The sequence below is a fragment of the Pagrus major genome, chromosome 1 (assembly GCF_040436345.1).
Source record: "Pagrus major chromosome 1, Pma_NU_1.0".
NCBI lineage: Eukaryota > Metazoa > Chordata > Actinopteri > Spariformes > Sparidae > Pagrus > Pagrus major.
In genome coordinates, this window is record NC_133215.1 from 27,323,970 (window position 1) to 27,335,945 (window position 11,976).

The window sequence follows — 11,976 nt, forward strand, 5'->3', positions numbered from 1 at the left end:
CTTTAATGCTTCACCTCAGTGTGATTGGAGTGGATGAAGGTGTAATTCGTCCTTGTTGCTAATGGCTACTGGAGGAGGAATCCTCGCCCTCCTTTCCATCTCTGCTCACCTCTTGCATCACTGCAAAAAAATCTGCTTTACTGTCAGCTCTCTTCTGTTTCACTCACATGTTTCGCGCCCTCCTTTACACCTCCTTCAAGCTCCTATCCTTGCCTCTCTACCGACCATACATCCTCTGAGTTTAAGCTACCATCCTCTCTGTCTTTTTACCGTTCCCCATGCACTGCCCCACCCCTCCTGCTCCCTGACCCGCTCCCCATCCCACCCACCATGCAGCCTTCCCCCTCCGCCTTCCCCCCCTACTCTTTTCCCTCCTTCATCTTTCCCTCACTCCTCTCCCGCCCTTCCTCTTCGCTTCTCCTGGGGCATTTTCTACCTCTTCTGAGTGTCACACCTCATGAATTATTTACTTATGCATCTCAGTAGGGGATTTTGCTGCGTTTCCTGACCGTTTACCGCTCAGGCAGCGTTTTCTGAAACTCACGTTTTCCTGTAAATGTGCAGGTAAGCATCACAGATCTTCTCCACACGCGCTCACTCTCTGGCGCGCTCCTGCCTGGACAACAATAACACCATCATAGCAAACTGAGGACCAACAAAGCGGAAAGCCAGAAAAAGCATCAAACGAGCGTTAAAGACACTAAATACGCTGAAGATGGCATTTAGGGTGTAGTTGTCACCTTCTGAACAATTTGTGGCAATGTCTTAAAATCTCTAAAATCTCCAGCATCTTATGGAGACGGTGAATATTTTTCAAGTAATCAGCAGATACAGCTCGACTGCACCATTTCCCGCGGCTGGGAAAACGCTACCCGACACGTGCACGCACTAAAATCCAACATAAAAACACCGAAGCGACTGTAAAACTGCCACACCCCACTCTGCTCTCCCAGGACTACATTTCTCTCTGTCTGCCTCACAGACGAACAGACACGCTCAGACTTTCCTGCAAAGCAAAGCGTCTTTGCCATTTATCATTTTAAGGATGTATGGCATATGAGGAAGTAAAAGTCAAGTAAAACTGAAATTTAACTAACATAAATCCACCGTGTGCCGCTAATACCAATCAGCACATCTGCTATAAACCTTCTCTCCAAACTCATCAGAGGACAGTTTTACTGGCGTATAAGCATAACAGCTTGAGCGGACATCCATAACAGCACATCATCTCCGGGTACGCATTAACCGTGTAGACACAAAGCAATAGCCTTTTAATTTAAATCAGTGGTGCACGTCATTGGTAGCAGCCACTAGACTGGTTCGTACCATATGCTGTGATAACAAGTGCAGCAATTGACATGTAATCACAAAGGCATGACCACTGAATAATGCAAAAGAATAGAAAACAGGTGATTTTTCTAATGTTTAGATAGCAGAATGTGCAATTTAATGCTCCAAAAAGTATCATTTTGTCTCTACAGCAATATTGGTTTTACTGAGGTTTAAGTGCGCATGAAACAGTGTTCTTTTGAAGGTCTGTGTGTAGCTCCTACAAAGCTGTCTCTGCTGGGTGAAGCCACACCCTGCTGCCTCCTGACACACACACACACAGAGAGAGAGAGAGAGAGAGAGAGAGAGAGAGAGAGAGGTGGTGATGGTGTGGGTGTTCGGGAGAGTCCTCCAGAGCATCACCGAGGTGTGACAGGAGGCTTCGACTGAACACGCGTCTCTCCCCACTCACCCATTTCATTAGCATCGTAGAGAGCATGCGAGCAGTTTGAACAGGAACTGACAGTTTAAGAAGACAAAATGTTAGTTTAAATCCTAAAAAGTATCTGGAAAAAATTGAAAAAGTAGCAGTCTCCTTAACCCTGAAAGAATTAAAGGTTGCACATGGTTGCAGCCATACTGTTGCAGCAGAGGGGAGGTTCTCTGTAAAAGGTATAGTTGGAAACCAAAGGTAAATGTAATAACTATTTACAGTAAAGAATGGTCCCTTTAAGAGTGTAAAAGTATGGTGCTTTACTGTGTAAGCAGTATTGTAGATGACCCGGGTGGCACTGAATGCATCATATTTTATAAACTTGTAGCCTTTGTGTCATTGTTTGGGATTTCAATCAAATAAATATAGTCAACCTTCCTGGAGTAAAAGTATAATGCAAAGTTAGAAGGAGACCTATTGTGCTTTTTTATTTTTTTCCTTTCCTCCAGTGTGTTATAAAGCTTCTTGTGCGTGTAAATGATCTCGAAAGTTAAAAGGTCACTTGCTCACACTGCTCCTGAAGTGCCTGAAACTCCACATCAGTAGCCCCGCCTTTAATTCTGTGACTTCTTGACATCATACTACGTCACCATGTCACATATTTGCATCATTTATGCCCATGTTCACGGTAGACATGACGCTAACTGGAAGCTGAAAACAGAACAGAGCCGAGTGGAGACACGGTGAGTGGTGCAGGTTCAGACTTGACCAATCAGATGGGACTGGGTATTTGGGAGAGAAGGAGACAGGAGTCAAAACAGAGGGGGAGTACAGTGCTGCTGCACTGGACAGTATGGGAAAGCTGATGTGTTTTTTGAGCTTTAAAACACATAAACCTATTCTAGTAGTAACCCAAAATAAAATTATGAATCTGAAAATGAGCATAATATGTGTCCTTTAAAGTACCAGAACCTTCAAATGTTACAAAAGTCTCTCATTTACACAGTTAAATCCTTCAGTAGCGACCAGCTGATTGTAACAAGTAATCACTCAGTTTTATTTTAAACCAATGTCAACACTGGTGAGCTGCCATGAAACATTAAAGCAACTAGAGGAGATTGCTTTGTCTGATTTTATTATATATTATATATTCTATTAATCTATAATTTCAAAATAAAAGCACTAACACAACAGCAAAGATCAGTAGCTCTATACAAATACAGAAGCACATGCCACTGTGCCTTTATGGTGGTGCAGGTGCTAAACACTGCTCATTCAGTGCAGCACAGCAGGCTCTGTTTAAATCGCTATATGAAGGGAACACTTATAGATCTTAAATCAATAACCTTAAGCCTGACACATGTGTTTCAGTCCTGATCATCTGCATATCTACCAGGTTAGAGAGAGAACATGAGCACAAAAAGAGCTGCATCAGCCATTTACAGTAGTGCTGCTGAGGATAGTGTTGCACCACATACAGTATGTTTGCATTGTCATTCGGTGGATGACACCTTGTATCCTGAGAGCCCAATTAGCAGCGTGACAATGAGCCTGCAGATGACCACGCCCTGCGTTGCTGATGTTAACGTGTCTTTCTCACCCAAGCAACCCCACCCAACCCCCACCTCTCTTGCACACAGAGCAATGCCACCGCAATGTTATACAACGCCCTGCTGCTTCTGCTGTGAACCCCTCTTTTGTCCCAGTGCTTTCTACAGACCTCAGCCTGCACGTTAAACCTGCTGCTGAGTTTTCACTCTGACAATATCCAGTGTGGACGAGCCGGAGCAGGAGAGAGCAGCTCCTACAAGTGCAACCAAGCCTGAAGAGACATCTTTTGGACTATTATCTATGGACTAGCGTTGTCAAAACAATAGATACATGGATTCTGAATATTTTAAATGGTACTTATTTTAAATATTTTAAACACCCAGTACCAGCTGCCCTTTCTTTTCTTTCTGACAGCAAGTTTACACACATGATTTTAAAGGCCTAAACATATTTAAAGTATACTACAGTCTAAAGAAAGATGTTGTGCAATGTACTGAGACATCTAGTAAACATTGCCACCACTGTTCCAAAAATAAAAAAAATGAAATGCTATTAAGTTCCGATTTTCTACTGACAGTGTCTTGGAGATGAAAACAGATGCTGTGCTGACCCAAAAGATGCACACTCAGCGGTATATGAGCGTGTCAGACCTTTCAGAGACGGAAGACAGTGTGTTAGTCTGTATAGGCAGAAATGCAGCCTCAGCAGATTGCAAAGTGAATACTGCTGATATTATATGTGCTCTCTGTCCTTCCTGTGTTGACCCTTTCTGCTACAAGTTGTTTTGTACAGAACCGCAATTTTTATGGATCATGACCACAATGGTATTTATAACCTGTATCTTTCAAGAATTTGTATTGCAAGTAAAGAGGGGGATAGTTTTTGTTTTGTTTGTTTACACTTTCACTCTTGTACAATAGTAAACTGAATATTTATGTGTATTTGACAACTGACTGATGATGGTGTCATCATGAGTTCCAGGAACAGGTGAAAGGAAATACTTAATTTGCTGACCTTTTATAAAAAAAAAAGCAGATAGTTACTCGAGAAAGAATCAGTGTATTAATAGATAACAAAAATAATCATTTGTTGCAGCTGCAATTTTCTTCACATTTCATAGCATCTGCAATACATTGTCGCAAGAGGTCATCAGGCTGGGACACTCCAGACTGGGTACTGATTGTGTGGGACCAAAGTGCCACCACCTGGTACAAAATGGTACATATATCTAATAAGAAATCAAATGTGCAATCCTGTTTGAAGTCACACAGATAAATTAGGTTTAAATAGAACTCCTTAGCTTCCTAAATGAAAGTAAAGATTACCAGTGATGGAATGTAACAAAGTACTTTTACTCAAGTACTTTACTTAAGTACAGTTTTGAAGTAAGAGGTGAATATTGTACTTTTTAATCCTTTACATTTATTGATAACTGTGGTTACTTATTACTTTGCAGATTGCATGCTGCGTCAGAGCCAACGCTGCATATTTCTAAATGAAAGAATTTTATTGGCAATCAGATAAAACAACACTGACTCCAATATTCAGGAAAATGCTGAATATCTAATGAGATATTCGGCCGATACATAGTATACAGTATATACAGTATGTAAATATGTATACAACATGTATAATTCACATTTACCTGTACGTTTGAAACTCAAGTACATTTATTGCCAGAAATTACTTTTGATATTAAAGTGCATTTAAAAGGTGCACCATGTAGTTTTGGGAAGGAAATTCAACGTCAGAAAGGTAATATTTATAATATTAATAAGGTAATAGTACAAACTCAGAAATATTATATAATTAACTCATGAAAATCAATCAATGAAGATTTTTCTTTGCTGATTAAAATGTCTTCCCCAAAACTACATAGTACAGAAGCCCCAAAGGGCCATGCATTCATACATTTAATTTCCTCCGTTTTCCCGTGATAACGAGTTAATTTCATTTGTTTTCTCGTGATCTCGAGTTATTATCTCGAAATAACAACTGCCGTTTTTCCAAGATAACGAGATAATTTTCTCGAGATCTCGAGATAACGACACTTTGTTTTCCTGAGATAACAATATAATTAATTTGAGATCTCGAGATAATGACTGTGCTATGATAGGCCTGAGATTATGGAGACGCCCGGGACCTCGTAGCTGGTCAGCTATGTAGTTAACAACGACATCAGGCTCACTTAGATTGCGCCGCCGATATAGCTGAAGCCTGGCTAACAGTCTTTTTAGATTACGCACACTAATGTGTACATTATCTGTAATAGCAAGGCATAATGCTATTTCAGCCTGTGTCAGGCCTTGATTGTGATCAATATGCTCCTGCTCCTCTGACATTGCTACGCTGAATGATGTTTCCAGCAATGATTTAATATACTACACTATCGTTTTGTTTTCTCAAGATCTCGAATTAATGATATTGTTATCTCGGGAAAACAAAGTGTCGTTATCTCGAGATCTCGAGAAAATTATCCCGTTATCTCGTGAAAACGGCAGTTGTTATTTCGAGATAATAACTTGAGATCTCGAGAAAACAAATGAAATGAATGAGCTATTATCTCGAAATAACAACTGCCGTTTTCCCGAGATAACGTGATAATTTTCTCGAGATAACGAAACTTTGTTTTCCAGAGATAACGATATAATTAATTCGAGATCTTGAGAAAACAGATGAAATGAATGAGCTATTATCTCGAAATAACAACTGCCATTTTCCCGAGAAAACGGGATAATTTTCTCGAGATCTCGAGATAACGAAACTTTGTTTTCCCAAGATAACGATATAATTAATTCGAGATCTTGAGAAAACAAATGAAATTAACTCGTTATCACGGGAAAACGAGGAAATAAAATGTATGAATGCATGGCCCTTTAGGGCTTCCGTAACATAGTGCACCTATAACATCATATACATTAAGACTTTCACTCAAGTACTATTCGTACTTTCACTTTTACTTTTAAGTAATATTTTAACACAATATCATTACTTTTACTCAAGTATGACTTTTTGGTATACAATTGATGTTTACTGCTCAAATTCACACAGCTTGCATGAGCTGAAATCAAATAAAAATGACATCAGTTGTAACAGTGCTGCATGGTAAACATGAAACCATCTTATCTGAGGTCTATTAAAGCAGAATGTCACCTGTTGATCATAAAGCGATGACTTAGATTGAGTCTACAGTAATTTCATCAGCACGCCAGATTACAGATGCTGGCGTTGAGGGAGGCGGGACTTCTGCTCTACACAGCGTGACGCTGCGTCACTAACAACCAATCAGGTGAGCTCATCTTGAACGGTCGTCGTTTTCCGTTTTTGAACCTCGCACATGCGCATTTCATTTTGAACATGGCGGCCGTACAAGGTGGTCTGGTCGACGCGGTTGAAAAGAAAGACATAAAAACAGAACCATCAGAAGATAGCGGTGGAAATAACAATGCAAACGACGGCAGACTCCTCTCTCCGCCCCCCGGCTCCAGTGCTTCGGCCGCTGGAGGTAACAAAACCCCGGCCGGAGCCCCGGAGGACCAACAGACGCTGCTGGCGGTCCTGCAATTCCTCAAAAAGAACAATCTGGCCGAGTCCGTCGAAATTTTGCGTCGTGAAGCGGGATTACCGGAAGATTCGTTGGACCTGAAGGGAGGTGACTCGTCCGGGGCAGGTTCGGGTGGTGCTGGGGGCACCGTGGACCTAGAAGGCGGAGATGCGAGCGCTCTTCTGAGCCGGGTGACCGTCTCATCCTCCGCTGTAGCTCAGGCGCCAACCAAAGGTAGAACCGAGCTACTGTTGTTTTGAAGCGTGAAATACTGTATCGTAAAGTTTCCTGTTACTGTGACATAACCTGCGAGTGGACACAAGTATTATAACTATCACAAGACTACAGCAGAGTCACTATAATTGTGCTCCCAATGAAAATATACAGTGTACCACCAACTACTGGGCTGTATGTTGATGTAACTATCTTCCACTCAAGTCTCACAAGGGCAGTGTGTTGCAGGAATGCTTCCTGGTCAGTCTGCAATGATTAATCGATTGTTTGTCAGCTATTACATTCATTTTCAAGTACTTTGATGAGCGATTAATTGGTTTGAGTAACTTCTTTATAACGAAAAAAGTCAAACTTTTGTGATTTCAGCTTCTTAAATGTAAATATGTTCAGGCTCCTTTACTCCTCAGTGACAGTAAGCTGAATATCTCTGGGTTGTGGCCAAAACAAGGACTTTGGGAAACACTGATTGACTTTTCCTAATGTTTTCTGACATCTTATAGCACAAACAATGAAAATAATCATTAGCTGCTGCTCTAGTCTCTACTGGTCATTGACTGTACAACTTTTGATGTGCTCAGTAGTTTTCCTGTGGTGTAGGGATGCTTAACTATACAATTAACCAGAACTTTCTCATTTGTATTAGCAAGTGTAATTGCACATGAAAATACAAAAACAAATTGTGCTTTTTAGACATGATTGTCATAAAAATGTCGAAAGTTTGACAATATACTCCATTTACTAGCTTCTCCGATGTATTCTTCCACATCTCAGTCTCTCTTCAGCAGGTGAAGTTTTCTGGTTTGTTAACATTTTAATTCTCTCACGTTGAAAAGTCATGTGAAAACGCTGTTTACGTTATTTACCTAAATAAGTTAAGGTAACCTTTAAAAACACCTACGAATAATCTGAATAAACGCTCATCGCAATTTCCCGGAGCCAAAAGAGTCATTTTCAGAATTCCTTCTTCTGTTCAACCAGCAGTCGCAAAGAAAAGCAGCAAATCTTCACATTTAAGAAGCTGGAACCAGCAAATATTAAAAAAAAATATCTTAAAAAAATGAGTTAAACAAACCATTGATTGTCAAAACAGTTTGCAATTTATTTTCTGTTGATCTGTTAATCAATTAATTGGGTTATTGTTGCAGCTCTAAATACAATATTGTTTTTCAGCAACTCCCAGTGAAGATCAGCCGGATGTAAACGTGGTGCTGTCAGCTTACAGCCAGCAGGGAGACCCGGCTCTGTACGGGGTTTACTACAGTGGCCTGAAGAGGTTCATAGAATCGGTTTTGGACTGCCACCGGGCAGAACTGTCCCAGGTCTTCTACCCACTGTTTGTGCACATGTATCTGGAGCTGGTCTACAACAATCACGAAAATGAGGCCAAGGTGTTCTTTGAAAAGTGAGTTTCTGTCACATATATTGTATGTCCTTTCAACTATAAATAGCTCACTTGGTTTTGTCTGAAAACAAATAACCCCACCTCTTTCATTTCCCTGCGTCCCAGGTTCAGCGGGGATCAAGAGTGCTACTACGAAGACGACTTGCGTGTTTTGTCCAGCCTGACCAAGAAGGAGCACATGAGAGGCAATGAGACCCTGCTGGACTTCCGTACCAGCAAATTTGTGCTGCGAATCTCCCGCGACTCTTACCAGCTGCTCAAGAGGCACCTGCAGGAGCGTCAGAACAACCAGATATGGAACATCATCCAGGAGCACCTCTACATTGACATCTTCGATGGCATGCCGCGGAGCAAGAGCCAGATTGACGCCATGTCTGGCAGCTTGGCTGGAGAGGCTAAGCGGGAGGCCAATAAGGCTAAGGTTGGACACACCGACGCACGTACAGCACATGCTGGGATCATTTTGTCAACAACTTTATTGAATTCACAATGTGATCCTGTTTTGTTATCATTCAATTAGGTTTACTATGGCCTGCTGAAGGAACCAGAAATTGAGCTGCCTCTGGATGATGAGGATGAGGAGGCAGAGAACGAGGAGGGTAAACCCAAGAAGAAGAAACCCAAGAAGGACAGCATGGGCTCCAAGAGCAAGAAGCAGGATCCTAATGCACCCTCACAGACTAGGTAGATACAGCGGTAGATAAACGCTGAATGTGCACTCAAGCAACTCAAATCAGACCTTGTAAATCAAAATCCAATCTGTTTCGCTAAAATCAGTGGGGGTACCCAGTTTAAATGCAAACATGCACATACTGCTTATGAATATAAACTTTTAAATTTAAATAAATTACTTATCCAAAAACGGTAAATTTCCTTAAAAAACAAACTTGTTTCTTGTTATTCAGGATACCTCTACCAGAACTGAAGGATTCAGACAAGCTGGACAAGATCATGTACATGAAGGAGGCCACCAAGAGGATCCGCCTGGGACCAGATAACCTCCCCTCCATCTGCTTCTACTCTTTTCTTAACGCTTACCAGGTAAATAACTCATAACCACAGCAACCCGCCATGTGTCTAAGTGGCAGTGGCAGAGAATCATTTCTAATTATTCACCTGCAGGGTCTGACTGCAGTGGACTTCACAGACGACTCCAGCTTGATTGCAGGAGGCTTCGCCGACTCTACAGTACGGGTGTGGAGCGTCACGCCGAAAAAGCTGCGCAAGGTCAAGTCTGCGGCAGGTACAGTGTGTGACAGTGACTGCCGATGAATGTCTGACAACATCGCTCAATGTAATTCTGACTTTCTTCAACATGAATCGTGTATTTTCTTCTCTCTCAAGACTTGAATCTGATTGACAAAGAGTCCGACGACGTGCTGGAGAGGATCATGGATGAGAAGACGGCCAGTGAGTCAAAGATCCTCCACGGACACAGTGGCCCAGTGTACGGCATCAGCTTCAGTCCAGACAGGTACAGATCATTTCACTGGTAACTTTTATGGCTTACTTTATAAAGTCAAGCTGAGGACTGATTAGTACGTTTAACCCTGAAGATACAGTCACAGATTTTATAATGAAAATTATTACGCTGAACATGCTGTACAGTCTCATCACAAAACTGATATAAATATTTGGCCAAATGTGCATCTGAACGTATCTCATATAATTCCTGCTGACCTCCGTTTGTCTTTCAGAAACTACTTGTTGTCAAGTTCTGAAGATGGTACTATCAGGCTGTGGAGTCTCCAAACATTTACTTGTCTGGTGGGCTACAAAGGCCACAACTACCCTGTGTGGGACACCCAGTTTTCCCCTCATGGGTACTATTTTATCTCTGGGGGACATGACAGAGTTGCCCGGTAAGAAACTGCAGGACCAACTGATTAGTGTAAAAGCTTTTGTTTTTTTATTTCTTCAAGGGCCATTGTAACTGATGATAATAATAATAGTAATATATATGTATATATAATAATTGTGTAATAATGTATAGTGATTCCAGATGATCATACCATGAAAATCTCATACCGTTGCAACCCTACTGTCAATACACAGCAAACCTGTCTGCAGATGTCTGTCACTGGTCTATTAGTTATTATAGAGTTTTATTCACTATAGTAACCTTGGTCTATGTTGTGCTTCCTCTCTACAGTCTGTGGGCAACAGACCACTACCAGCCTCTGCGGATGTTTTCTGGTCACCTCGCTGATGTCACTTCCACACGCTTCCACCCCAACTCCAATTACGTCGCCACAGGGTCGTCCGATCGCACCATCCGGCTCTGGGATGTCCTGACCGGAAACTGCGTCCGCATCTTCACCGGTCACAAGGTCAGAGGAGTCACCAGAGGAGCACCTTGATCTGTGGTCTCCCATTCAGCAGAAAACCCACTTTATAGGGCTTTGCATCAGTTGTCACACATCGTCAGTAGAGTCATATTATGATGCAATGTCTTAAGTGATAAAATTACGTTTTTAAACACTTAAACCAGCCGGCTGTTAAATATTATGATTTCTAATCATGTTTTTACGGTAGGCAAAAAGTTCTATAACTCTTGATGAATCTTTATCAGTGGATTTTTGATTGTATACTGCAGCACAGATGGCACAATTGACTGCTGCAGAGACTGAGCCAGTCTTTTAACTTTATCTTCCACAGGGTCCTATCCATGCACTAGCTTTCTCTCCCAATGGGAAGTTCTTGGCTTCAGGAGCCACTGATGGCAGAGTTCTCCTGTGGGATATTGGTCACGGACTCATGTTTGCAGAGCTTAAAGGCCACACAGACACGATCTACTCCCTCAAGTTCAGCAGAGACGGAGAGATCCTTGCATCCGGTGGGTGACCTGTCTCTTTTCAGTTAAACATCGTGATACTGAATGCATGTTGAACAAATATGATGTAGAGAAGATTTGCAGATGGAGTGACGTTTTATTTTTTTCCCTAGGCTCCATGGACAACACAGTTCGTCTGTGGGATGCTATGAAGGCGTTTGATGATTTAGAGACTGATGATTTCACAGCAGCTACAGGACACATCCATCTACAAGAGAACTCCCAGGAGCTTCTGCTGGGCACCTATACGTCTAAATCCACACCCGTTACACACCTTCACTTCACCCGCAGGAACCTGCTGCTGGCCGCTGGGGCCTACAATCCATGAGACATGATTAAATTTTGAGAAAATAATGCAAACGTCTGGTCCCCGAGCTCTGCAAGTAACTGAAGAGGTTTTGGGTGCAGTGGGAATAAAACAAAACTGTTATCAACACATTACCACTGGTGAGCATCTAGCTGTGAATGAAGCTGAAAATTAGATTAGGTTATCTCCTGTTGCGGCCCTCTGACTGACTGGTTCAGACTCCAAATCAAGCTGATCCATTGCAGAATTCCCCTCGCCTGAGGAATGTGCCATTGCTGATTGAGGACTGTTTTTTTTAAATCACTGCCATGAGTACAGCTTTGCTCAACATGTGGCTGACATTTCTGTATCATAATCTTTTATAATGGCTTACATTGTAAATAAAACAAAAGTGTTTTCTATA

General features: G+C 41.8%; 1 protein-coding gene across 1 annotated transcript; it reads left to right on the forward strand.

Annotated features, from left to right (window-relative positions):
• The first annotated feature begins 6,610 nt into the window (after window positions 1-6,610).
• Window positions 6,611-11,976, forward strand: taf5 (TAF5 RNA polymerase II, TATA box binding protein (TBP)-associated factor). Its single transcript, XM_073476402.1, has 11 exons — window positions 6,611-7,031; window positions 8,202-8,433; window positions 8,539-8,854; window positions 8,954-9,117; window positions 9,339-9,474; window positions 9,556-9,676; window positions 9,778-9,907; window positions 10,131-10,295; window positions 10,586-10,763; window positions 11,092-11,269; window positions 11,380-11,976. The coding sequence occupies exons 1-11, from the start codon at window positions 6,611-6,613 to the stop codon at window positions 11,592-11,594; spliced, it is 2,256 nt and encodes a 751-aa protein (XP_073332503.1). The 3' UTR covers window positions 11,595-11,976.